The sequence below is a fragment of the Nyctereutes procyonoides genome, unplaced genomic scaffold (assembly GCF_905146905.1).
Source record: "Nyctereutes procyonoides isolate TBG_1078 unplaced genomic scaffold, NYPRO_anot_genome, whole genome shotgun sequence".
NCBI classification, from domain to species: Eukaryota; Metazoa; Chordata; class Mammalia; order Carnivora; family Canidae; genus Nyctereutes; species Nyctereutes procyonoides.
In genome coordinates this window covers 11142151-11168725 of record NW_026575031.1, presented here as the reverse complement: position 1 = coordinate 11168725, position 26575 = coordinate 11142151, and the positions used below count along the sequence as shown (strand labels likewise).

General features: G+C 51.8%; 3 protein-coding genes across 8 annotated transcripts in view; 1 reads left to right on the top strand and 2 right to left on the bottom strand.

The window, feature by feature from the left end:
* Window positions 1-12452, bottom strand: part of DUOX1 (dual oxidase 1) — a 31434-nt gene extending 18982 nt beyond the window's left edge. For 3 of the 5 annotated variants that reach the window (XM_055316769.1, XM_055316771.1, XM_055316772.1), the window contains exons 1-16: window positions 12344-12452; window positions 11157-11310; window positions 10788-10893; window positions 8879-8962; window positions 8552-8716; window positions 7083-7270; window positions 6741-6942; window positions 6436-6602; window positions 5963-6023; window positions 5717-5813; window positions 4695-4785; window positions 3448-3550; window positions 3032-3204; window positions 1716-1891; window positions 1392-1510; window positions 662-799 (exon numbers count right to left, since the gene is read on the bottom strand). In XM_055316769.1, the coding sequence (XP_055172744.1) occupies window positions 662-799; window positions 1392-1510; window positions 1716-1891; window positions 3032-3204; window positions 3448-3550; window positions 4695-4785; window positions 5717-5813; window positions 5963-6023; window positions 6436-6602; window positions 6741-6942; window positions 7083-7270; window positions 8552-8716; window positions 8879-8962; window positions 10788-10845 (1822 nt within the window). In that variant the 5' untranslated portion in view covers window positions 10846-10893; window positions 11157-11310; window positions 12344-12452. Of the gene's footprint in view, window positions 1-661; window positions 800-1391; window positions 1511-1715; window positions 1892-3031; window positions 3205-3447; window positions 3551-4694; window positions 4786-5716; window positions 5814-5962; window positions 6024-6435; window positions 6603-6740; window positions 6943-7082; window positions 7271-8551; window positions 8717-8878; window positions 8963-10787; window positions 10894-11156; window positions 11311-11891; window positions 11947-12343 lie in introns of those variants that run through there. The other 2 variants (XM_055316770.1, XM_055316773.1) reach the window with 2 other exon arrangements.
* Window positions 12453-12540: 88 nt separating this feature from the next.
* On the top strand, window positions 12541-21949 carry DUOXA1 (dual oxidase maturation factor 1). 2 transcript variants are annotated; one of them, XM_055316850.1, is made up of 8 exons: window positions 12541-12957; window positions 13318-13396; window positions 18394-18570; window positions 18892-18949; window positions 19261-19395; window positions 19606-19819; window positions 20068-20285; window positions 20971-21949. In XM_055316850.1, the coding sequence occupies exons 3-8, from the start codon at window positions 18424-18426 to the stop codon at window positions 21225-21227; spliced, it is 1029 nt and encodes a 342-aa protein (XP_055172825.1). In that variant the 5' UTR covers window positions 12541-12957; window positions 13318-13396; window positions 18394-18423; the 3' UTR covers window positions 21228-21949. The 2 variants fall into 2 exon arrangements, with proteins under 2 accessions (XP_055172825.1, XP_055172824.1); XM_055316849.1 differs by having other exon boundaries at window positions 13293-13396.
* Window positions 21950-22020: 71 nt separating this feature from the next.
* On the bottom strand, window positions 22021-26103 carry DUOXA2 (dual oxidase maturation factor 2). The gene is made up of 6 exons (XM_055316852.1): window positions 25694-26103; window positions 24489-24546; window positions 24090-24224; window positions 23443-23656; window positions 22976-23190; window positions 22021-22613 (listed from the first exon to the last, which is right to left on the bottom strand). The coding sequence occupies exons 1-6, from the start codon at window positions 25838-25840 to the stop codon at window positions 22420-22422; spliced, it is 963 nt and encodes a 320-aa protein (XP_055172827.1). The 5' UTR covers window positions 25841-26103; the 3' UTR covers window positions 22021-22419.
* Window positions 26104-26575: the final 472 nt, after the last annotated feature.

Sequence of the window (26575 nt, the reverse complement as noted above, 5' to 3'; positions counted from 1 at the left end):
CAGAGGCAGTCGGATGCTCAGAGGAAGAGTGGGAGTCTGGGGAGATCAGTGGCCTCCTTCCTTGGCAAGACCCCCTGCCTTCCCCCACTTCCTAGGTGGGCTCATTCAATTGTCTCAGATTGTGAAGCTCCCTGGTAGGGGGGTGGAGAAGGGAGCTTTGGGTATCATCTAAGATGTCTGCAGCACTGTCAGCACAGCCTCCCCTGCTTCCACCACTCAGGTCCCTTCCCAGCCAGAGACTAAGGCCAGAGTCCTTGTGCTGATACTGGACCCACTCTGCCATGCTTGCTGGTGGACTCACATACAGCCATGACAAAGTCTAAGTCTCAAACCTTTGCCCCAGCTAGTTCTCAACTGGTTCTCAAGCAGGGTTTGCCTCTAACAGTTTCCCAGGCCCAGGTTCCTGCAGATAACTGTGAAATATAGATACCCTGTGGCTCCTGACCAATCTGGGCCTTAGAGGGACCCCAGGAGAACAGGAAGGCAATTTTCCCGGAGTTAACTTAGCTACAGGTCAGACACTTCTCATGTCCCCTCCTGCTCTGAGGTTTTCTTCATGTGCCCAAATAGTATCCTGCATAGTCTGTATTGATGAAACCACCCCACTGCCATCCCTCAGAGTACACATTTCACCCAACCCCACCCTGCCCATCACTTTTACCCAGGGGGAAGCAGCAGAGAGTCCCAATGGTGACTCCAAAGCCAAATCCACTGCCTTCAAAATAGTCCTGCATGGTGGAGGGAGCACAGGCTGGCAGGCCCTGAGTGCTGAGCTGTCTTGGCTGTGGGCAGGGGTCTCCTGGGGAGGAAGAGGAAGCAGGAGTCCTGGGGTGGGGGTGTGCTGAGCCAGAGGCTCTGGCACCGAATCACTGAGAAGGTTAGTGTGGCAGAAAGGGTGGGGGGGGGGGTGCTCTCGGTAGCAGAGGGGGTGGGAGCTGCTTACCCCTGTCATTATACCAAGAATGTAGTGTTTGCCTACTTGGGTTACCTCAGCCTCTGTCTCCCTCACATGCACATATGTACACACACACACACACACACACACAGCCCTTCCCTTGTCACTACTGTGGGATAAGGATATCCTCACTGCACTACGCCTTCCTGATATCACCCCACCCAGGCTTAGCCCAGCCCATGGGAGCCTTCTCCTTAGGTCTCTTGAGTTTCAGTCTTGCCCTCACATGGATACCTCCTGGGGTTGTGCAGAAGGGGACCTACACAGACACCTGTGGTCGGTCACCTTGTGCCCAGAACCAAAGTTTCTAAGGGCAGAACCATAGCTCACTGCCTCCTTGGAATCTACTGCCCAGCTGCACCTGAACCAGGCCCACGGCTGAGGAGGGATGAGACACCAGACCCCAGACCCCTCCAAGTACCCCCTGGCTACTCACCCGTATGCCAGAAGAAGACATTGGGCTGCAGGGTACTAGGGTTCATGTTGGTGACAGCCACTAGAACATCCCGTAGGGAAGTATTTCTGATCTCTGCGATTTCTTCCTCAGAGAACAGCCTGGGGTGGGATAGGTAGGGAGCTGTTGCATTGGGAGACAGATGCCTGCTCTGGCCCAGGGACCCAGATGAGGAAAGAGACCCAGAGAGGCTGAGGAGTGGGTGAGTCCAGCTGAATCAAGGGCCCACAGGGCTGCTGACATTACATGCAGAGGTCCTGGAGCTCAGGCCAAGGTGGAGTCTGAGGAAGGCCAGCCAGGCCTTACCCATTCCTGGTATTCTCAAACCAGTAGCGGTCGCCATCCCGCAGCCTCACAAACTGGTTGAGGACGATGGCACTGAAGAGGGGTCCGGGGTCCCCATGGCTCTCCAGGAGCCCCCCGGGGAGCAGCTCTAGCTGGGATAGGTCCTGGTTGTACAGGGCAGATGTGGCCTCCAGCACCTGAGGCCAAGAAGGGACAGGAATGAGTGCAAGGACCTGACACTTGCCCTGGGGCAAAGAGGTAGTTCCCAGGGATCAGCCCCAGGGATGATAATAATAAATGACAGCGACAAGCACTCACTTATTATGCCCCAGGCACTGCTCTGTGTGCTTTACATAAGTTAACTCATTTACAGGAACTCACTCACAGATTCAGCTGCCTATTTTCTAAAGTTGGAATAAAACAGGCAGCCAGTTCCCTATGTGGCTTGTTCTCAAAAAAGGTATGAAAGTTAAGGGTCAAAATTCAGTACAAAAGTTGGAAGGCTAGAATGATGTGTTAGAAAAGGTTTCTATTATTGAAAGTGAAAAAAGTTTTTAAAAATCCAATCCCTGCCTTTTGGAGACAGACTTCAACATTATATGAGCAGCATTTTCTATCTGACCTTTACTTTAGTTTTTTTTTTTTCTGCAATCCAAATAAACATTTGCCCAGCTTAATTCCAGTGAGGCCCAGTTAAGCTAAATATTTGCTACTTTTGGTACTCCTGATGATTCCTATCTTTATATTAACTTTATAAAGTTTACAAGCCCCATGTGCATATTGCTTCTTCCACGGTCTTTTCAATTCTCCACTTTCCAACAATCTTATAAAATAGTAAGGACGAAAGTAATAAAACAAGCATGCAATTGTAGAAACACCACTGTGCTAAGATGGTGAGGCCACAAAAACTGGTCTGTTGGCTGCAGGCAATGCCACCTGCCCAGGCAATAGCTCAGGGTATGACAGTTGACTCCCCAAAGGCAGCTTGAGTATCAGTATATAAAAAAGTACAGCTTGTTCCTGGGTTGAGGACCTTCTACACTTGCTCAGATGGGATGTTGGAAAGAGTAAATGATATAATGCCTATTAAGAGCCTGGCATGCAAGAGATGTTCAACAAACATTTGCTAGATTGCACAGTCACAAATTCTAATGCCAAATATTGCTAGTCTGGGACCCTCCATCCTGGTGTATGATACTAGGAAAAGCCACCTGGGTAAGTCCCATCCCTCTCACCAGGGACTTGTCTCTTGTTTGTGTCTCACTGCCTCCCTTCCATGTCTCAGTCAATGTGCCCTGACCCTCCCCCCTGCCGTCTGGGTCCCAACCCCTCCTTACGGTGTGGTTGTTCTGGGAGAGTGCAGGGTTGATGTCCTGCCATCTGGTAATGGGAGGCAGACCCAGTGCTGCCCTGGCCTTGGTATAAGAGGGCAGGCCCAGATCGCGGCCCCTCTGTAGACAGCCAGCCAGGTGGTCTGTACGGGAAAACTTCAGGGACCCAGGCCAGAAATCTGGGGATGAAAGAGCAGAGAGTCTGAGGTTGCTCAGGGCCACCACAGCTCCATTAGCTCAGGACCCAGGCTTCGAACATCCCCAGGGGGCCCAGAATCACACAGAGGAAACCATGGTCAACAGGTCTCTCAGCAGTGAAAGAAGGAAGGTTCCCAGGCCCAGGCACTCCTCCCAGCCTGGCGCAGGAGCTCCAGCAGAAACCCCACCCAGGGGCCACTCTGTAGGGACAGCTTCAGCTTCACCTAGTACATCCTCAACCACCACATGGTCCTCTCGCTCAGCGATCTGGGAGGCCATGCCTAGTAGTAGCGCGTCCACATCTTCAGCTCTTCGTAGGTTTGGATGCTTTGGGAATGGGGAGAGAAAATAGAACTGGAGGTTGAGCAGTCAGGCTCTCTCCATACCCACAGTCCATATCCTGGGCCCACCCAGTACTGATATTTGCTCTGAAACCAGTAGGCCATCCCTCCTTCATAGGTTAATTCCCTCCTTAAGGTGAGTGATGTCCCTATCTGAAGCTCATGCTGCTGCGAGACAGGTCACCACAAACACAAGGGATCTAAATCTTTACTTCTATTTTAAGAGACTTTACAGTATGATTGACAAAGGCACTAGAACATGTAGGTCTTGGTCCTTGCTCTGTTAGCGAACAGCTGTGTGACTATGGGCAAGTCACAGGACCTCTCTGAACTTGGTGCCCTTCCCTTAATGAAAAGAGTATTAGGGGTAAAATTAAATTAAGTTAAATTAAAACAATTAAGAGGACACCGAGGTCTTTTTCAATTCAGCACTATGACTCTGATTCTGTGCTTTCCTGTTCTTCCTTTCCCTCCCATCTCTCTTTACTTCTTTTCTCCTCTTATGAACACTCTACATCAAGTATTGATGTTGCTTTAAATTATTAGTCAATGGGATGCTTGGGTGGCTCAGCAGTTGAGCATCTGCCTTTGGCTCAGGATGTGATCCTGGGGTCCTGGGATTAAGTCCCGCATCAGGCTCCCCACCAGAAGCCTGCTTCTCCCTCTGCCTATCTCTCTGTGTCTCTCATGAATAAATAAATAAAATCTTAAAAAAAAGGGAGTATTTAAAAAAATTATTTGTCAACACTCTTTACCCACACTGGCCAAGTTTGGATGGAACAGATTATCCCTGATAATGTCAGAATTCTTCCCTCCTTCTTGTTCTCCCCCAACATACACATTCACACACTGCCTTAGGTATGTCTAATTGGGACATTTCTTTGGGGGGTACTCCAAGGCCTACAGGGGACCCAGAGCTGTCAAGGAAGAAGAAAAACCTAGAACCACATTTGCATAGGGCTCACTGTCCGTCACATAGCCCTGAGGTCGGGGTGGAGGAGTGACTTTTGAGCATGCATATAGCTAGCTGCCTTGGCCCTGCTGCCCACCTTCATGACATACCTGACACTCATACACAGAAGTGCATGTGCACACACACACTACACACATACACCCACCCACATACTGACCTTTCGACTCCAGTAGCTATTGCAGACCCGGAGAGCTCTGGAGATACTTGAGTTCCTATTGATGACCTCTTGGAAGTGACAACTGGCATTTCTGAAATGCAAGTAGAAAGGGAGTGTGACTGAGGCCATGAGGTCCTAAAGTCAGGCAACAGCTCTGGTCTCCAAGACTATATATAGCCAGGTCATTGTAAACATCTAAAAATGTACCCAAAGCATGCACATGCCTCACCTCCCTCTGTCTCTTTCTCCATCTCACTATCTATACATATATTACTCAAAAGCATGAGGCTCTGTTTAGAGTACCACTTCTTTCCTGATTCCCAAAGAGAGAGTTTATACATTATATATATATCATATATATGTAAGTTAAAACATTTTAAAAGGATTTTAATTGTTGTTTTGAAATTACTTGTCTGTGGAAAAGTCAATTGCTATGATTTCTGTGGTTCCCATCAGGCATATCCAAAAATTGTTCCCGAGTAAGAAAATCTAACCTATGAATTGTTTTTAAATTATAACGCAATTGTGAAAAGAAATGGCATTTTTGTTCCATATACATTTAATTAAATATGTGTTTTTTAGTTTAAAGTTCCCTTTTCATTATTTTGGAGTCAAAATGTATCTTCAGCTCTCACACATTTCTATTATAATTCCCTCCAAAGGCTTGCAAGCCCCAGGTCCTGTGCCTATAGCTAAAAATGTCCCCTGTGTAGTGTCAAGACCTAATGTTCAGATGAGCAGGCTTTGTAACTCACCCTCTGAGCCTAAATTAGCCTGTGTTTAATTGGGGGCTTAATATATACACCAGCTATAGGGAAATGGACATAAAGTGCTTAAAAACCACACTGATGTCTTTTTAAAACACTGTTCTCCCCACCCCCCACCACCCAGGTTCACTGTTCCCTGGGGAAATGAGCACACTTCAGACTGATAATCCTTTCCTGAGGGCTCTAAAGAGCAGATTTTTCTTAAATGACATCCCCACTCCCCCCAACACACCAACATTTACCCTTTGCACTCACCTCATGTAAACGCCGGGAGGCACCATGGTGGAGAAGAACTGCTCAGAGGCCACCAGGAACTCTGGGGAGATGCTGGGGTCCAAGAAAGGATGATACCCTGCCCCATATGGTAATAAGAGAAATAGACTCCTTATCACATCGTGCCATACATGCACTTACCCTATGGATCCTATGGATCCTGGCCACCCCCGCCCCCGGCCACTGCTCCTCCCCCATAATCCCGGTATCTTCACCCAACTCCTTTACCTGTATATTTTGGGAGTGTTTTCTGCAGGAAGCTGGGCAGCCACTCATAGAGAGCAATGTTCTGAGGATCAAGAGAGGGCAAAAGGGAGGCAAGTGTTGGAGCAGTCTCGCTGGAGGGACCTGAGCCCAAGGAAGCCTTAGGTGGGAGATGAGGGCCCGGCAGGGGCAGTCAGTCATAAGGGAGGCAAGTCAAACGGGACAGGTGTGGAGGCCTGTCCCCCCACTAGGAACACGGGATGGGAGCAGGGACCACTAGCTAAGAACCACAGCCAAGTCTCATGTAGCATAGCCCTTTGCGGGCCCCTCCTCCTTGGGGTCCATTCCCAGATGCTAGCTCCAGTTCTGGGGAGCAGTGTCCTCCTGGAAAGGGGCGTTTCTGGGGGCTGCTCATGCGAGGAATGAGGGCCCCGCGGGGCACGGTGGGGGTGGGGTGGGGGGGCAGGAGGGGGACAAGGGGAGGGCGTGTGACGGACCTGGTAGGTGGCAATGACCCTCTTGCGCGCGTGCTGGAACAGCTCCTCGTCCCCCCAGTGCGGGTGCTGGCGGGCCAGCCGCTGCGCGCACAGGTTGTGGTAGCGGAACCACAGCAGGCCCAGCGCCTGCAGGAAGGGGTCGCGGTTCCCTCGCTCCGCCCCGAAGGCTGCACGCCACGCAGGGCCGCAGGGGAGGAGGAGATGGGCGGCGGTGTGACCACGGGGAGTGCCGCCCGGCCGCCCCCAGCCCGCGCCCGCGCCCCGCGCCCCGCGCCCGCGCCCGCGCCCGCGCCCCGCGGCCTCACCGTACAGGCCCCCGGGCCCGCGCTGGCCGCTGGCGGGGTCGGGCGCGCTCCACATGAGCAGGGGCGGTTGCGCGTTCCGGGGGAAGGCGGGGTCGGGCCCCGACGCCAGCTGCCCCCCGGAGAAGCTCCGCAGTGCGTCGCTCCAGGAGTGCGAGGAGCCATAGATGGCGCTGCCGTCCAGCCAGCCCGTCACGTCGTTGGTCTGCGGGGGCACCGGGAGGCTGAGCCGGGCTGGCGGAGGCGGGTGTCCGCGGAGGCGGGTGTCCGCTGTGGGAGCCTCTCCTGCCTCCTGCCCCGCCGCGCACCCGGACCGGACCCGGGAGCCCGCCTGCCTCGTCTCACCAGGTCCCGGGGGTTACTGGGGCTCTGTCCGCTCTCGGGGTCCCAGCGGCTCCTCTGGAAGGGGAGGACCACGTCCCCGCGCCCGCTGGGGTCGAACACCGGGTCCCCGGGCGGGATGCGGATGTTGAGGAACTCGGCTGGGCAGCCGGGTGTCTCCACGCTCACCAGGTCCGAGAGCACGTGGTAGCCTGTTGGCAAGAGAGGGTAGGGGGACACGGTGTGCTAGGCCAGCTGAGGGCCACTCTCCCTTCTGCATCAGGTATCTGGCCCTCCTAGACTTCCCTTGAAGCTTCAAAAGACTCCTCAGCCATTTAGAGTAAAGCCAAGTCTTGACCTCCTCCACCCTTCCTAATCCTTTGTTACACCCTGGTCCAAACTGTTTTCATTGCCAGTTTGGTCTTCTCCTTGGTAACTGGGAGGTGCCGGGTGAGTGTGCCTAGGCAGTCCTGCTGGGAACACCTGCTCCAACATGCAGCTGGGAGCAGCCTGCCCAGAGAACCTGTCAGTCTCACTGCAATGCTGGACACTTAGAATCAAATGTAGACACATGGGTGGCCAGCAGGAGCCAAGCATTCCAACTGGGAGCCAACAACCCACAGTCACTGGGGTCACACCACCCACCCTAGCACCCCTATTTTGACACACACCTCCACCAGCCCTCTAGCCAAAATCAGAACCCTGCCCTAAGACTGTCCTAGGAGTCACAGAAGCAAAAAGTGAGAATAGGTTCCCACCAAGAGTCCCTACCAGATTATTGTCATGCTCCTGCCTCTACCTGTACTTCCATCAACAGCTCAATGTGAGGCAAATTTATGCTTCCCCCATCCAGACTTTCTCCTTTTACTTTTTCTTCCCCAGAAAAAATACAAGACATGGCTTTCTTGACTTAAGGAAAGTCATTTTAGGCCCCAGACATCTTGTAATTTATGACTACTTGCCCAAAGTACATTCTTGAGTTATCTTTGCAGGATTTAAACCCCCTTGAGCACTCAGATATCAGATCAGTTAAAGACAGAGAATTGATGCGTACCTTTGCCAGCCCTTGTGTGACTTCCATCAATTAAGACCTGGACTCTGTCACTCTGAGATGACTTTTGCCTAAATTCTAGGCTGAATTCCCCATTGTACAAGTGCCTTTATGAATCTGTAAGTACCTTTAGCTTAAAACTTCCCCAATTTTGTTATTGGGGAAGACACTGTTTTGGGAAATATCTTCCATGTTCCCCCTTATTGTTCCAAATAAAACTCCTAATTCTTGGCTTAGTTGTGTCTTTTGGCTCAACACTCCCCAAGAGGCAAATCCAGTTTTGGGTAACAGTATCCCATCCCACTGCCTCCCTCTCCATCTCTCACCCCCATCTCTAAGATCCTCCATCACTTCTCTCTCTCACCCTCTGACTCCCCCCTCAGACATAGAGGTGTCCAGTGGACCCTACTGGCCTCCATCCCCCAGAGGTTGAGGCCCTCACCAAAGAAGACTCCTAGCACTGTTCGGTTTCGCAGGGAGGCCTGCCCTGCAGGGCCCCTCATGGCAGCGTTGCTAAGGTCTCTGGGGTTAGGCAGGTGAGGTTCTCCCAAGGGCTGGTACACACCATCTGCATAGCTGGCTGGAACCAGGCGCTGGAGCCGAGAGCCTGAGGTTAGAGGGGCAGGGACAAAGATTAATCCTCAGTGGGGCTCTCTTACCTCCTCTCTCCCAGGCTTCCCTCCATACCACAGATCCTAAAACCTTAACAATTAATGAGCCTTTGCTGGCACCCTGGCCCTGGGGCTGTCTCCACTTGGCCCTCACCTACCTTTGCTGCCCCACCTGTGCTCCATGAGGTTGTTGTACCACCCATCAAATCGCTGCACCTCCCAGGAAATGGGTTTCTGGGCTCCTGTGTGAGAAGAGGGAAGGGGCAGCTGGGTTAGTTCAGGCATGAGAGGGCAGGCAAGCCTGCAAGATAAAGGTCCTGGGATCCTGGCAAGGAAAGCAGCAGAAGTGGACCCCAGGCACACCGTGGAAGGTAGGGTGCAAAGGGAGAGAACTGAGGACAAAATGATATCCAAACTCAAGCTCTCAGTGAGGGGAACATGGTAGGGAACACTGAAGCAGCATAGCCAGGGGCAGTATGTGCTGATAAAGAACCTCCAAGAACAAGACAGAAGCTAGAGAACAGTAGCGATGTGGAAGGGCATGCAGGAGCTTCCTACTGCCCTCACAGCTCAGGTTCCTGGGGGATAGGGCAGGACAGAAACCAATCCCAGCCCTAAGATATCATATGGAGCAAGAGCCAGCTACATCCCAAAAGCCAGCCAACCACTCTTCCATCCAGGAAAGGAGAGGTCATTCTGTGACCACTCCCTGGGTATGGGCAGTGTGGAGAGGGGCTTGGCCCTCTCCTGCCAAGCAAAGCCCAGGGCAAGAGTACGAGCCCTGGGGCTGTGGCCCTGGGGTCTATTGCTACTCTGATCTCTTTTCCAGTTTCAGTTTCTGGGGTGGGATCAGGGACTGCCTGGTGATAACCTTGCCTTTCCTCTCTGTTGAGGCATCATGTTCCTCCTATAATTCCCCTTGTTGATGGATCCTATTATACTTTCCAAAAACTAGGATCTGGAAGGGAGCACTCAGTTGTTGAGGGAAGAACTCAGACAGTGAGGGCAGAGGGAGGGGTCCAAAATCAGAGGTGGAATGGGGGTCCTTCTGGTCAGTAGATCAGATGACCAGTCATATTCCTTTCCCCAAACCAAAAGGCTAGAGGACTAAAACTCCCTCTCTAGTCACTTCAGAGAAAGAACAAAGAAAAGGACCCACATCAGCCAGCAAGAAACCCATTCCTCACAGACCAAGGGCAAGATCTCAGAGCTACCCTCTGGCCCCATATTCATGTGCATGCGCACGCCCATGCGTGCACATTCACTCACCCAGAAGCCAGAGAAAGTGACTCAGGCCCTGATGTTTGAGCAAAGAGCACAACCAAGGATTCAAGACTTTGGGGCAGGAACTAGGGCAGCTACGTACATGTGATCTCTAAAATAAGATGAACTGGTGGCAGAACAAGGGGGAGGAAGGCCTTTGGGGAAGGGTATAAGGTAGAATGCCTCCTGGGAATAAATGGCAAGAGCTGGCTAGAAAAGGAAGATCCAAGATCAAAGCAAAGAGAGAGTTGGAAGGAATAGGAATGTGAACAGCTCTGTCCTGGGAGAAACTGCAGGGGTCCACTGCCTTCAGTCAGAATAGACCATTCATCATTCCACAGGTTTCCTATGCTTCCTTTTCTTGTATCCTCCTGATGATGATAAGGAACTGCCTTTTTTTTTTTTTAACCTAACTTGTAGCATCATAAACCCACTCCACTTCTCAGAGACCCAGACTTCAGAGAATGGCCTCAGATTCTAGTAAGAGACTGTCCAAAGCTGACAGTAACAAGATGAAATCAAATGGACCATATTGGTGGTGGTGGTTGGTTTACTGTTTTCATATTGTTTTAAAACACTGGTGACTTCCCTTCAGCTTTGGGTCTAATCTGGCCACAAGATCCTTTATTGTCTTGTATGCTTCATCCATCTTTTCCCACCTGGGATCAGGGGTCCTTACTTTATGAAGAAAGAAAGAAGACAGATGAGAGAGAAAGGGCCACCAGACTGTAAGGAATGAAATTGGAAATGCTGACACAGCAAGGTTCCTCTGCTCCTAATTCTACTTCTTCAATCTGTACTTACCCATGGATGTCCATGACCCAACCAGGAATGTCCATGTCAGAGCCAGGCAGAAGCCCATGATGAATATAATAGGGCTTAGGTGTTAGAACAACCTAAAATGGAGACCCTAGAAAAAGAGGACAGGGAGAATGCATCCCAGCAATTCAGGAGATTCAGGCCAGGGCCTCTGCAGGTCCCTGTGAACCTAGGTGTGGGCTGGACCAACACCATAGTGGGGAGCAAAGAGCAGGAGACTCACCGTCTCCCAAGAATCTTTCATTCATTCAACAAACACTTGACAAGCACTCACTATGTATCAGGCACTGACCTAGGAACTGGAGATTAAGTGATGAACAAAGCAGACAGAAATCTCCGCCTTTCTGGACTTACCTCCTGAAAAACCTTGCTTTGGCCCAGCTTCCAGAAGTATATATTCCTTGGACAGAGTCTTGCTCAGGGGCCAGGACACTGGGCTGCTGCTAGTCCACGAATGTGGTCTTAGGCAGGTCACTTATCTGGTCTGGACCTTGGTTACCTCTTCCAGCTATGGGAGTAAACATGCCTGAAAGCCTTATGGCAAACCAAATCCTCAGGACTCTTGAATAGGTTGTCTAGTCCCAGAGGAGGAGCCCCAGAGGGTGACCTCATCCCAACTTGCCATCTCCTATTAAACAAATGAAAAACCCTAAGCCCTGTCATAACCCAAAAGCTCAGCATTCCACTCACTCCATCACAGAGACTGTCCAGATGGTGGCCTTTGATAGTATGTGAAGAACTGGGTCCGGAACGGTTGAAGCCATAGGGATGGACATGCTGATAAGGCCATAGCGGTCCTTCCCTGATCTAGGATGCCCTGCCCCTTCCCCTCTACCACTGTGTCTTCAGGATCCTGGACCCCAGCTGGTAAAAGCATGCAGTGAGCTTTCAGGCCAGGCTGTGGGGATAAACCTGAAGAGGAATGTGGGCATGCTTAAAACCCACTCCTTTCAGGTAGGTAGCCACAATGATTTATACAGCAACATTGGTTCAGTAACTTTCTAACAACCTTGAGCAGAAGGCATAACCTTATGACAGGGCAGTGAAGCCCCAGGCAGTGGCAGAACCAGGGAGAGAACACAGGCCTACCTTGTTCTTGCTCCACATGGCTACTTTTCCAGTTTGAACTCCTACAATGGTGACCCTGGGGTGGGGGTAAATATAAGCCAAAGCCTTAGGGATTCCAACCTGGTCCCAAGGGAAGGTTGATTGAGGGGAAGCCTGGACTCTCTAAAAACCCAAAGTTCCCTCCCTGGCATAACGAGCTGGTGCCAGGAAGAGCTCCAGAGAGATCCCCTAGGCCCAAGCAAAGTAGGCCACGGAACATTCCCAGTTCTCCAAGAACCTAAAACTTTGGTGGGGTGGAGGATAGGCCTGAACACGTTCCACTGTAGGCTCCTCGGGCTAGTAACCGAGGCGCAGGGGGGCCAGGGCTCCAATTCCCCTTCCCTCAAGGAGCACAGCGGAGCTGGGGCGCGCTCCACCGAAGCCACGCGGGGAGTCCCTCCCCCGGAGCGCCGAGAAGCCCTTCGGGGTCTGACCTGCGGCCGCGGCGTCCCTGGACCCTGGAGTGCGGCTTGGCTCCCTCCCGGCTCGCAGCGGGGGCCCGCGACGCCCGCTCCCCGCCGCCTGGCTCCGCAGCTCTGCGCGGGGCGGGCGGGGCTGTGGGTGCGGAGCCGACGGCGCGGCCCAGCGCTGAGGCGGGGCGGGGCGGGGCGGGGCGGGAGGCGAGCCGGCGTGCCCGGGACCCGCCGGGGTGCCGCGAGGGGCCCGGGGTGCGCCAGGCGAGGCGGCACCGGCTCGCGGGGCTCAGGCGCGACATCGGTCCCGTCCGCGGCAAGGGCTCGTCCGTGCGGCCGCCTGGACGGCGAAGAGGGCAAGTCTGCTCCGGGTGGGGAGGGGGCGGACGACCCGGAGGGTGCGGGGGAGGGAAGACCGGGGAGCGTCACCCCCAAACTCCCCACACCTTCGGATCGGGCATCAGGACCAGGAGGACCGGTCAGCGCGCGCGGCAAGGAAGCTCGTCCTAAGACCCTGAAAGAGTGGGTGGCAACCCCCCCACACACACACACTCCCGGGGTTCCTCGTGAGCTCCCGAGGTCTCAGGCCCTCGAGCCCCGCCCGCGCTCCCGCGGGTGTCGGACTGCCTCGCTAGGTTTGTGCGGGAGCTGCCCGGGGTCGCGGGCAGGGGGCAGGGGGCAGGAGGAGGAGGGGCCGGAGGGATGGCTGGGGGCGGGGGGATGGCTCTTGCGCGCGGTCCCTCCCAAGTCCCAGATCGAGGACGGGGCGGGGGCGGGGGGCAGCGCCTCAGTGCCTCGGGTGCGGTCCGAGAAGGTTGAGAGCCGCTTGGAGTGGCGGGCGGGGAAGCACCCGGACCCGGTTTGTCCAGTCCGAGGCCTGGTCCTTCAGTGAATTCGGGGAAGAGTGGGGTTGGACGCGAGCTGGGCCGGGAGAGGGAGCGCGCTTTCGGTGACAGAACGCCTGGCCCAGGTTCCCGGCCTAATCCCACCCCCAGAAGCGCTGCCCGTGACGTTCCACCGCGAGGAGGCCAGCGGCGCGGGCTGCCACGCACGCATTGTTGGCAAGACGCGAAGGTAAGGACATAGTGGTCCAGGGGTGGGTGGCGGGGGTGAGTCTGCGGGGTCTGTGCGGTCAGGGAGGGTTTTGCGGAGCGGCCTTAGCGTGCCGCCCCTGCCCCGCACGTGCACTTCCAGCGCCCACCCAGGGCAAGTTCAGATCGAGTGGGAGTTCCTCAAAGAGAGAGCTTGGTAAGAAATTTAAGAGGAGGCCGTAAACGCCACTGGGTTTACAGACATGGAATCCTTATCCCGGTTTACCTGGAGCCCAGGTAGTTTGACTCACATGATTCAGCCCCTCTGGGCTCCTTACCTCAGCCCTGACTGGGGATTCCTGCCTCAACCCACTTCTCAGATCTTCTGTTGCTCCACTCAATCATACCTGGGTGCAACAGTACACACACACATGTCCACTCATCTTCTTGAAGAGGCTGGGGCAGGAGCTCCTGGCAGGGTTCCCTTAGCCAGCCAGAGTTGTAAACTTTTAATGGGATCAACTCCAACCAGAGAAACAAAATATTACATTCCAGTAGCCGTGTATCATTAATCAGAGCTCTTGGCAACTCCAGCCATGTCACCCATTCCCCTTTGTAGAGAATTACTAGGTTCCAGAAGATGGGGGAGGTGGGCAGAGTCAGGCTACTGGATGGGCCACAGAACACTAAGAAAGCACTTGAGAAGTTTGAATGCTGAGGACCTGCTGTACCAGGCTGAATTTTCTTAAACGTGTGTAACTTTATTCCTTGCCCACCTCTCATACACACACAGGAACTCTACTTCAACCTGAGATAGGTAAGGATTACATTAACTGTCTGAAACACAACCGAGCAATAGAAATGCTTCAGTATTTTAAGGGAGTTCAGAAAGGCGGGGTGGGGGAGGGGGTGCCCCTCACTTGTCCAGGCCAGGGAGGAGGGAGGATTGTGGGGATTGGCCACAGAGTGTGGGGATTGGCCAATCCATTGAGAAAGCACCTCAGTTTTGTCACCGGGGCCTCTGATTGAGGGCTTACGTATCTAGTTCTCTATGTTACTGAGAACTACTTTCTTCTCCTGTCTATATTTCTGTTTACAGAAATTGTAAGTGTATGTCTGACTGTATCTTGTGCTTGTTTATATCAATATCCATTGTGTATACATATTAGTCATGGTGGTGAGCTAGGGGAGAAGTGAGTAAAGACTGACAAAAGGTTTTTCTCAGATTGGAAGAAATTCTGCTGTCAGAGCCTCCTTGGCTTGCTAAGGAGGAAGATGTTCCAAAGGGAAACTACAATCTGTAAGAAAAGCAGTATTGCTGGGCATGGGGACTTTTCATTTCAGTCCCACCACTTCATACAGGAGGCCTGTTACCTTAATAATTAAAACTAATTTGAGATCAGTGTCATCCAAAATTAACTTTAGATTAGACAATGTAGGTTAAGGAAAACCTAATTCATTAAATTAAACAAGAAGAAATTAAAGAAGGTGAATTTTATTCACCAACCATCTTTTTGCCTTAGTCATCTTTAGTAAATATTTTGGAGAATTGGAAAGAAGTTAACATTGTTTTTTTTTTTTTGTACTTAAGATAGAGAGGCTTTTGTTAGTGTTTCTTTGAAGCACTATGTTATTAGAGATGAGCCATTCTTGTAAAATATTTTATAACCTCCCATTAAAATATATGAAGGAATAATGTTAACAGGTAACTCTAACCAAAATACATTACACAATTATTTGCTTATATTGCAAATATTTGTTTTTGAAATTTCAACATATAACATGTATTCATAGTATTAGCTAACTTGCTTTCTCTTCCTACTTTATTAACCAAGATATTCTATATTTTATAGACTTTTCTAAAAAATATAGCCTTCCATCACAATTGTAATGGCTTTAGTCTAGGTCGTAGATAAAAAAATTTCTAAAACATAAATAAAATCAATATCATCACACATTTTACAAGATAAGAATCTACAAGTTCTTAGTTATTTATCTTTAGCTTGTGTTGAAATACATTTCAGATTCAATTAAACATGAACATTCATACTTTGGATTCCAACTATTGGAAGAGACTTTCTGAAAATTTTGTGAAAGCACAAAAATGGACAGAGTTGGTCAGATCCCTTCCTGCCCAATCTTTAGCCCTGTCCCGGTGACACTCCATTAACAATGAATGAGAGTTTAATACTGTATCCAGGACAGAGGGAGCATAGCTCCCTCTTGTGTGTGAAATAGAAGATGCCACCTAAAGGGAGAGGAACTCATTCATATATTCGTTCTTTCAACCCACAGTCTGATTAGTATATGCTACATGCAAGGGATGCAAAGATGGAGATTAGAAGCTAATGAGGAGACTGATGTTCACACAATTACAATACAGTGTAATTATTGTTTTCGTGGAAGCATATTCAAAATGCAATCAGAATATTAGGGAACATCCACCCTGGCCCAATGGTGTCAGAGGATATTTCACAGAGGGAGTAACATGAGCTGCGGCTTGAAAGGTGTAAAAGGAGTTTGCTAAGGGGTAAGAGCATTCCAGGCAGAGGAAATAGCATATACAAAGGCATGAAGACTTGAAAGAGCGTGTCAGATTCAGGGAGAGGCCAGTAGTTCAGTATGACTGGAGGTTAGGCTGGGCCAAAGACAGAGATGCAATGGTAGGTGAGATCAGATCACAGAGGACTTCGTATGTGATTGTGAGATTAGATTTTACCTAAAGCAAATAAGTAAGATGATTATATTTGCTTAGTCAAGGCAAGATAGATGAGGCTGAGCTAGGGCGTAGAGAAGGAAATGCATGGATGGTCTCAAGAAATGTTTAGGAGGTAAGATGGTCCAGCTTTCTGACTTATTTTATTGATAAGATGGTGATGCCACTAAAGAGACTTAAAAAACAGAATGAAAGCAGACCAGAGATAGTGAATTCAGTGACCTGTTAAATCTGAGGCATCCGTGGGAAAGCCAAGTGAAGATGTCTATGGGGTAATTGGCCCTTTTGTGTTTGAAGCCCAGGTAAGAAGAGGTCTACCTAGAGACAGATTTGAGAAGCATCAGCCATAGGAGTTTGCTTAGGGAATCATGAAGAGTGCTAGAAGAAAAGAGCCAAGACAGAATCCTGGGAAACAAACATTTCAGAGGGAGGAAGGACTAGCAAAGGAGCCACAAAAGGAATGGCCAAAAGCAGGAGACCCAGAAAAGCATGATGTCATGGAGGTCCAAGGAGGACAAGTTTGAAGAAAGAGGGAACAGTATACAATGCAAAATACCACAGAGAGATCAAGAATGATAAGTGAAAACTTCCCTTTGGATTTAGCATATGGTAACCTAATGGAGAAGGTGGAGATGGAGAGAAGCCAGATTGCAATGAGTTGAGGAGGTAAAGCAGTGAAAATACCAACATAGACTATTCTTGCAGAAAGCCTGGCTGTGAAGAGGGGAGAGTGGGATAAAACAGTAGCTGGAGGGACCAAGAAGTTCAAGGGAGAGAGTCCTTTCTCTTTGTGTTGTTAAGATGGGAGAAATGTACACATATCCTTAGAAGAAGGAGCCAGAAGAGAAAGAGAAGCTGAGAAGTTGTAAAGAGAAAGGGGATGATTAATGAGAAAGGTGGTAGGCAGGCAGGATTTGAGTGACAGCCCAGGAGGAAAAGAGGTACTTGTTCCTCTGGAATGGAAGAATTAAAGAGTTAAGAGAAAAGCAACACTTCATGTGAAAACTGGGACTCAGGAGTTATGTGACTTGTCCAAAAGACAGGATTAAAAGTTAAAATTGTCTGTCGCTTTGTCTTTTTGCCTGACACTATGCTACCCCCAGAGACAGCATAGGAGGTGGCCCGCCTAGAAGGAGGTAGAAGGCTGGGAGCCACCGGGTATTATAGAAGAATCACAGAATTTAGAACTAGAGAGGACCTGGAGATCACCATATCCGATTGTAAATGAGGAAACCAAGGGCCAAGGGGGTTGTCATTTGCCTCCCCAATGTTTTAAAATTAATGAAGAACTGGAACTGGACCCAGATCTGAGTCTAACCCATGGTTCTCTCCGAGAAGGACTGGATAAAGAGATACATGGAGTAATAAAATGTCCCCTCTTTCCCAATGTGGTAGTAATAAAATGCCCCCTTTCCCCTGTCTATCGATGTCATTCTGTTTCAGATATTATTCTTAGCATTTTACACACACAATCTTGTTTCACACTCACAATGACATTATCATCCCTATTTTGTAATAAAACAAAATCTCTGTAGGGGTCAAATAACTCGCAAGAGGCAGAGGCAGAATTCAAACACAGAGCTGCTTAACTCCAAACTTATTCTTTCACTATATGGCTTAACAAGACCCTACCCGGTCAGACTATAAATAATGGAGACGAGACTCCTGGGCAAACCAGGGCCCCAGTAGAGGTCACACATAGGGATATTAGCAGAGCTAGGTTCATTGACTGTCAAATGAGGTGAACTCAATTATTTCAATTATGCTAGAGTTGCCAGAGCAGGAGCCAGGGTGCTTGAGAAAGTGGGACAGACCAGTGTGGGCATCGCCAGGACTGGAAATCAGTCCTCTGATAATGTAGTTGGATTATACACTTAGCAGAGCTGTCTGCCCTTTGTTCCTTTGGGGACTAAGAAAGCCAATCTTTTTGTAATCTGTACCATCTTTCACCCTTATTGCCTTCACTTGATAGTAAATATAGCTCTTTTTATGTCCTGTGATTTGTCTGATTGTGCTGGAGGCCTGAGAGAGATAAAAGAGAATTATATTTCTTAAGACAGTCCTAGGGGAAGCAGAGAAGCCTCGAGGGTGGTTGTGGCACTGACTTAAGGGACCTCTGGGTCAGGAAAGGAGCATGAGGCAGCAGAGACAGATTGCCAAGACCCTCGCTCTCTTACAGTCAAAACATAGGGAGATGAAAGACAGAGGGGCAGTGGAATGGCAGTAGCGGTAGACTCTGGTGAGCTCCAGAGATGAGGGACCTAGTCTGGTTTACTCTCTGCTGTATTTCCAGCACTGAGACATACATATCTGTTGTCCTACAGCATACGCCTCCCCTGCACAACCCCACCAAAATGGCTACTCTGGGACACACTTTCCCCTTCTATACTGGTCACAAGCCAATCTTCCCAATGGACACCACCTTGGCCGTCATCATTGCCATCTTTCTGACTGCACTGGTCACCTTCATCATCATCCTGCCTGGCATTCGAGGCAAGATGGTGAGAAACAAACCCAGCCCTGGAGACCCCAGCCCCAGAGAGATCTTGGCCTCAAGGTGAGGGGGCCAGACTCTCTGACTACAACCACACTCAGGAAAGAGCCTCCAGTCCTGAGAAAAAGTGTCACTCCTACTCCCTGATTCAAAAGATGATTATTGAGTACCTATTACATGCCAGACACTTTGATCTCAATTGACCAAGTGACCTCAATTTTAGAATATGTCCCCCTGCCTACGCACACAGACACCCAAGTTTGGAAAGAGGAAGGGTGGATTTGGAAGGAGGGTGTTCCTTCCTAAACCTACCCACTCTGTGACTCAGAGGCTGTTCTGGCTGCTGCGGGTGGTGACCAGCTTATTCATCGGGGCTGTGATCCTGGGTGAGTGTGATCCTGTCCCATCTAGTTCCCTCAGCAGTCAGCTTCTCCTCTCCTTGTTTCCTCACTGGCAGCTTCTGCTTCAGGGAAGGGAGGGAGGGGCAGAAGCAGAGTGTCACCAAGGGAAATATTGGGTTCTGATCCCTTTATTCGTCTTGGGCAAACATATTGTTGACAAGCTAACCATGAGCCCGAGCCTGAGCTAGTTAACAGATCTACAGTTGTGAGCAAAACAGATCTAGACCCCTTCTGACTCTAACCCAGTAATGCCTAGACCTTCCTGAGTTCCCATATGTCCAACTCCCCAACCCCAGCTGTGAATTTCAGTTCGGAGTGGTTCGTGGGCCAGGTCAGCACCAACACATCATACAAAGCCTTCAGTTCTGAATGGATCCGCGCAGATGTTGGGCTCCAGGTTGGTCTGGGAGGAGTCAACATTACACTCACAGGTGAGGGATGGCTCTTGTGAGGGAGGAGAAGATTCTGCTATGTCTTTGGGATCTGGTTTGGATCTACAGGATGGGGGGACGGTAGGAAGGGAAATTTCCAGACACTAAGACCAGCTCCTGTCCCTCTGCACAATGTGACAAGCCCCTACCTAGGCAAATGCCCACTCTGGTCCTTGGGTTCCTGCTGAGCACAACTGCCCCATTCCCCAGGGACCCCAGTGCAGCAGCTGAATGAGACCATCAATTACAACGAGGAGTTCACCTGGCGCCTGGGTGAAAACTATGCTGAGGAGTATGCAAAGGCACTGGAGAAGGGGCTACCAGACCCTGTGCTCTACCTCGCTGAGAAGTTCACCCCCAACAGCCCGTGTGGTCTGCATGGCCAGTACCGCCTGGCAGGACACTACACCTCAGCCATGCTCTGGTGAGGGTGGGATGGAGGCCCTGCTGGCCTAGACCTAGAAATGGAGTTTCTACCCATGTTTCCTCCACTTATGTGGAAATCCCTAGTGGGGACAGGCTGGCACCAGCCTCACAATGCTTGGTTGGGAAACCAATAGACAGAAATCCCTATCTCACATCTTTGGGATGTTCTTGGGTCCCTGAGCCTCCACCTGGGCCCTTCCAAGTAGAGGTGCCTAGGCCAGCCTTCATTTGGTCCTGGCTCTCTAGGGTGGCATTCCTCTGCTGGCTGCTGGCCAATGTGATGCTGTCCATGCCTGTGCTGGTCTACGGTGGCCACATGCTGCTGGCCACAGGCATCTTCCAGATGTTGGGACTGCTCTTCTTTTCCACCGCCACATCACTCACGCCATCCTGTCCCCTGCGCCTGGGCACTGCTTCGCTGCACACTCACCATGGGCCTGCCTTCTGGATCACACTGACCACAGGTGAGGCCCAGGCCTGAAGATAGACACCGGAGGTCTTAAGGCTGGGGAAGAAGGTCAAGGACCACCATATTGGTGGGGGTTGAGGGTCTGCCTCTGGTAGCCAGTATGCTCTTCCTCTCTTTAAAGCACCATCCCTCTTACATTACTCATCTCTGGATTTTCTCTTCTCAGTTCTACTCCCCACCCCCATGGATGCCTATGCCCTGTCTTCTCTCTTGTGTCTTCTGTCTCTGTCATTTCCCTCATTCCCTAACTCTTCACCCAGCTCTTTCCCAAATCTTCCAGTCTTATGTCCCAGCCCACTTCCCCCAAATACTCTTCTCTGTGTCCTCCATTCCTTCTCTTTCCCTGCCTCACATAGCCTTAAATTGTCCTGCCCTTTCTCATGCCTCCTCCTCTGTGCCCTGCCCTTCCCCGAGGGTTCTGTTTTTGGAGTTCTCTCTTTCTCTTTCTCTCTTTCTCTTCTGAGATGTAATTCATGGCTCATTGGGCTGAGTCCAAAAACTCAGTACAACAGAGCCACACCAGCCATATGACCCTAAGCTAGTCCCTGCTCCGAGACCAAGTTGCCCTGAAACAGGGATGCCAGCAATTCTCTTAGAGTTGTTCTGATGCTCTTAGGAGAAGATGTTCTTGGCAGGGTGTTACTGTTACCAAGGCAGGATACCTGTTGTCTCATCCCCAGGACTACTTTGTGTGCTGCTTGGCCTGGCCATGGCAGTGGCCCACAGGATACATCCCCAAAGGCTGAAGGCTTTCTTCAACCAGAGTACGGGGGAGGATCCTGCACTGGAGTGGAATCCCGAGGAAGGGGGACTCCTGAGCCCCCGATACCGGTCCACAGCTGAGAGTCCTGAGCCCCAGGACATTCCTCTGTCAGAGGCTTCCTCTGAGGCATGCTGTAAGGAGAAGCATCCCACAGAGCCTGACTGTGCCCTATAAGGTTCTTCTCCCTGGTGGACACCTGGACTTCCAATCTGGTTGCAGATCTCATTGGAGCCTCACAAACCTGCCACAACTGACTGCAGGATGGGTTGTGTCTGGCCCCCAGCCCCAATCTGTAGGTGGAGTAGGAAAGAAAAGCTCTTCCTATTGATGTTAAAAAAACAAAACAAAAAGCCTTAAAATGCTAAACAGACATTGGGGCTGCCTATAAACCCTGTCTCCATGGTAATACCGAGCAGGTGCTGCCCATTTCTGCCCAGCAACACTGCCTTCCCTAGGTGCCTTGCCTCTTTGACAGGGCCGTTTATTGAAACTCAGCTTCATCTACATGGCGTGTGTGTGTGTGTGTGTGTGTGTGTGTGTGTGTGTGGTGGGTAGTCCCATTTCATCCCTCTACACCTCTTATTTTCCTTTCTCCTGGGTCCCTTTTGTTTTTCTTTTACTTCCCCAACTTGTGTGATCTCTTGGTACAATGAAAGCCCTGGGCAGGAGAAGAAACAAAACTTCTTGTCCTGGGCCTAATATTAACTCAGCGTGCTACATTATTTTTAAGCTCCCGTTCTCAAATTTGCCAAATAAGATTGTAGGTCTTTCCAAGGACCTTTAAAAAAAAAAATCCTAGGATTTGCATTTTTATGCCTTGCTGATATCTACCTTGGCCCTTGGACACTACCTCTTAGTGAATAAACTGGAGTTAATAAATGACCTCAAAAATGCCATTCCCTCCTACTCCACTCAGCTGGCCAGCAGAGGGGGATCCCACTGGACCAGTGGGAGGGTGACCTGCCTCCTTACTGCTACCTAGGATCCTTCTGGAGCAGCTCTAGAAGATGCTGACTCCTGTGGGTTCCCTTTGGGCTCACTAGAGGGCGCCCCTCTCCCAGAGCCTGTGGCAAGGCTGAGCGACTGCTTCCAACCCAGGGAAGTAGGCTGACGACTCATATTTCCCAAGCCTGGAAAAGCCATGGAATGTAACAGAAACAAGTCTTAAAAAAATTATTTACAGCTCGCCCTGGGAGACCATTCTCAGGGCACAGGAGAGCGGCATGTCTGAGGCCGCCTGCTTTTCCCTGCGCCCAGCCTGCCGCGCAGTGACTGTCCTCATGCTCTTCTGGCCAGAGCCCAGCAGGTATTGCTACCGGGTTTGCAGGGGGCCCGAGGCCGGGAGAAGTCCGAAGTTGAGTCTCCCTCAAAGGTTAGTACTGGTCGTTAAGTCCAGGGCTCCAAATTGCTTATGTAGTGGGTTGTTGAGGATGAGAGGCAAGCTCCCTTTCACCTGGCTACCGTAGTTCTTGACACTTTGGTCCAAGAAGGTGCGAAGAGCGCTGGGCCGAGAGTAGTGGAGACTCACCACGGCCACTCCGAGGAGGAGGCACAGGATGCCTGCGGTGACCCCGACAGAAAGAAACAGGGTAGTCAGGTCTGCAGGCCAGAACCTGGCCAGCCCGCTTCCATCTCCTGGGAGCTACACCTTGCATTTCCTCCCCCAGCACATGCAGCAGAAAGACCTCTAATATGGATTACGTGCGTGATACACGAGTTCATGTGCTAACTGGGGCAAGCGCCCTTCAGAAGCCCCTGGCCTCCTCTGGAAAATGGGTATAACAGTGCCTGCTTGTAGGAACTATTAAGAGGAGCAAATTAGATGACATATGTGGACTCATTTTGTAAACGGGGAAAGCGCACCTCGGTAGGAGTCCCGTCCCCTCCCCTGGCCTCCCGGGATCCGCCCCCTCGGTCCTCACCCGTGGCCAGGGTGACCCAGAAGGCGGCGCCGTAGTGAGTGGTGAGCGTGGAGGAGCCGAGGCGGAGCGGGCAGAGCGGCACGCTGGAGATGGAAGCGAAGGCGAAGGTAGAGAAGAGCGCGAAGGCGCCGGCGGTCAGGAGCGCCAGGCCTCCGTGGAGCGGGACGGGCATGGAGAGCAGCGCGTTGGAGAGGAGCCAGAAGCAGAACGCCACCCTGCGGAGGGGGCGCCGCACCGTGACTGGCTGCCCGGCCTCGCCCCCTCCGGGTCCCGACCCCACAACCACAGGGGCTGGGACGGCGAGGGCGCCGCGGAGCCCTCCGGGGTCTCCCTGGGTTACGACGGTCTGCGCGGGCCCAAGAGGCGGCGATTCTCCGCCCGCGCGCCCTCGGCTCCCACGCCCCGCCCCGCCCCGCCCCGCCCCGCCCCCGCGCGCTCACTCCCGCGGGCCGGGCCTCCAGGCTCACCACAGCGCGGCGGAGGCAAAGTGGCCGGCCAGGCGGTACTGGCGGTACAGCCCGCAGGGGCTGCTCGGGGTGAACTTCTCCGCCAGGTAGAGAACTGGATCGGGCAGCCCCTTCTCCAGGGCCTCCCAGTACTCCTCGGCGTAGTTCTCACCCAGACGCCACTTGAAGTGCTCGTTGTAGTCGATGGTCTCGTTCAGCTGGTGCACTGGGGTCCCTGCGAGGGGAGGGCGGCCGCGGTCAGGGAGGTCGCACCATCCGGGACCGCAGCTAAGCTAATACGGATGGGACGGGGGAGGGTGTGCGGAGAAATGGGTTCGGCAGCGGTTGGAGAAAACACGGATGCATGAGGACTAAAAACTATTCAAGGGAATGCCCGGGTGGCTCGGCGGTTGGGTGTCTGCCTTTGGCCCAAGGTGTGATCCCGGGATCAGGGGAGCATGGAGCCTGCCTCTCCCTCTGCCTGTGTCTGCCCCTCTCTCTGTGTCTCTCATGAATAAATAAATAAAAGCTTAACAAAAAAAAAAAAAAAAAAAAAAGGAAACCATTCAAAAACTATTCAAGCCTGTGGGGTCTGAGATTTCCTCTGGCTGCCCCTGCCGCACTCCCCCAACCACCCCATCTGCTACTCCAGAAGTTCAAGCCCCCACCTGTGAGTGTGATATTAATCCCCTCCAGGCCGATGTGCAGACCAAGGTGAGCGCTGACTCGCGCTGCACTGAACGCCTTGTAGGATGTGTTGGTGTTAATCCCTCCCACTGACCACTGTGCGCTGAAGTTCACGGCTGTGGGGGGGGGGTTAGGGAGAGAATTGAGGACAAGGAAATTGCAGAGTGGGAGGGCAGACAGGACACTGTACAGAGAGATGGGGGCTCTAGGGGTCCAAGGTGGTAGACACTGTAAGGGTGGAAGAGTGGCCACTAGAAAGAGCCAAAGAATGGGAAGAGAGAGTGGAAAACAAACCCCAAATCTCCATTTCCCTAGGTGCCCTCCACCCACCTCCATCCTCACCCCAGGTCCTCTCCTGATCCACTGCACAGCACACTCACCCACAATTTCTGCGCCTATGAACAGACTGAGAAGAACTCTCACCAGCCAGAACCAGCGCTGCAGGAACAGGAACCTCTGTCAGGCCTGGTAACTGCCCAACTAGAGTCCCCAAGACTTCCCTTGACCCCATGCCACCTAGATCTTTAGTGCCCTTGCAACTGTCCTCTCCTGCCCCACACCCTTTTCCTAGTCACATTCCTGATGTTTTGAAGCTACAGTCTTGCTTTCTGTGCAAGTCCCTCTGGGCCACTGGCATTTCCAAAGTTTTCTAGCCGTGCACTTCTGCCTCCCTACCCCATTTCCCAGTCCACTCTGCAATCTGGCTCTCTGCCTGGTGTTGTCCCATCACCTTCACTCCCACCAGCCTCCCCCCGCCCCCCCTCCCGGATCTGGCTCCTGGTCCTGGTCTTGCCAGCTACTTGAGTCACTACTATGGCGAGGCTCAGTAAGTCCAGAAGTGCTTGGCAGGCTGAGGTCACCTACCCCAGGAGAGGGCCCCCTCAGGGTCCTGTTGCCAAGTAGAGAAGGAGGGAATGCAGCCTCTCAGATACTCCTAGTTGCACCAGTTTCCCAAGGAAACCAATACAGAGCAAGACTCAAGAAGGCTAGATACTCCTAGACTTGAAAAACAACTTATGTTCTAGGAGAAGGGGGAGTCCAACAAAAACTACCTGCTAGTCTGCTACGACTTTGAATCCTGCATGGGAGTCCCTGAGTTCCTAGGATGGGAGAGCCCATACACATGCATTTTAACCCAGCACACCAGTGAAACACAGCAGTCTCAGCCACTGGTTTCTATCCTTTTGGTCCACTGGTCAGTACTTGGAGGCTGAAACTGGAGTGCAGCCACAGTCTGAGGAGAGGAGGGAGACTCCAGCAGCATGTGAAGACTAGAAGTAACCCCAGGATTCCTGGACTGGGCACCCACTCTCTGTAGCAGCCTCCTGAATGATCCAGGTGGGATCAGTCTCTAGAATGTCTTGTACAGGGCCTCAACCTCTCTCAGTCTTTGGGCAGCGGTGCATGGGGGGGGCGGCGCAGTGCCTGCTGCACCAGATTTCTGGGTCTGCTCCACCTATGTTCCTCTGGTTCAGCATTTCATCTGACTATTCATGGAGGCCCTTATTACAGTATTACCTGTCCTATGTCTTCCAGCGACAAGCTGCCCATGACCCTCAGGCCCTAGCATCTAGCATCTCCTTACCGAGTGACCACGGATCCCAGGCAAGATGAGCAGGAAGCTGGCAGCCAAGGCCAAGAACACCAGAATGACGATGAGCAATGGGACGCTGAAGCCAGGGGCATGCCGGGGTTGGGGGTAGAAAGACAGCTCGCCATTCCACAGAGTCATGCTGCAACCAGGCCAGGCTGGGTCTGGTGGAGAGGGAAAAGTGAGAACCTGGCAACCGAGCCCGGATCCCAGTTCTCTTTACCCAGTCTCCTGTGTTCTTGGACAGGACTCAATGGGCTGGTCAAGTCTGAGCTCCTCAACTCACCCCTAAGGAAGCAGAGTGGCTGGCTGCCTTCAAGTGCTCTGGGTTGGCCCCAGGAGGGGTCGGGTAGGCAGGAGAGAGGAATTATTTCTCACTGGCAATAGCCAGTTACTTTCGCAGCTCTGTGGTCCACTCAGTGTTTGTAAGCGGTGCAGGACCTGGAGCCCTTTTATAGTAGCCAGGGCAGCTGGCTGGGCCATTGTCTGGGCTTGGCAGCTGGGTGGGGTTGGGAAGAAATCCTGCAAATAAGGGGTGGAGGCTGCTATGCAAATGAGGGGAGCCCTACCATCACTGCAAGAGGGTGAGCTTCCTGTCCAGATGCAGACTCTTGGCACTGATCTGACTCAAGTGGACACCAGGGCAGCTAGCCTTAGAGGATCCAGAGAAGAGGGTAAGATTGCTGCTGGGGAGGCAAAGGATCTTCAGTGTTGGGAGGGGCAGGGGTGGTGGTACTGTGTTGGGAAGATGGAGGTTGGGAGGAGAGCAGAGAAGCAAAGATTCTGAGAGGAAAGAAAAACTTCTGACCCCAGATGGGGTTCCTAAACCAGAGGTTGGACAGGAGTTTGGGGCTTGATCTTTCCATCCCTCTTGTC

Bases quoted from the DNA above. Each gene is read 5' to 3' on its own strand.
- DUOXA1 (XM_055316850.1), top strand. From the start codon at position 18,424: ATGGCTACTCTGGGACACACTTTCCCCTTCTATACTGGTCACAAGCCA. The intron at 18,950-19,260 runs GTGAGTGTGATC...CCCCAACCCCAG, and splicing joins CATCGGGGCTGTGATCCTGG to CTGTGAATTTCAGTTCGGAG. The intron at 19,396-19,605 runs GTGAGGGATGGC...CCCATTCCCCAG, and splicing joins AGTCAACATTACACTCACAG to GGACCCCAGTGCAGCAGCTG.
- DUOXA2 (XM_055316852.1), bottom strand. From the start codon at position 25,840: ATGACTCTGTGGAATGGCGAGCTGTCTTTCTACCCCCAACCCCGGCAT. The intron at 24,225-24,488 runs GTGAGTGTGCTG...CCCCCCCCACAG, and splicing joins CATAGGCGCAGAAATTGTGG to CCGTGAACTTCAGCGCACAG. The intron at 23,191-23,442 runs GTGAGCCTGGAG...CCCCCTCCGCAG, and splicing joins TTTGCCTCCGCCGCGCTGTG to GGTGGCGTTCTGCTTCTGGC.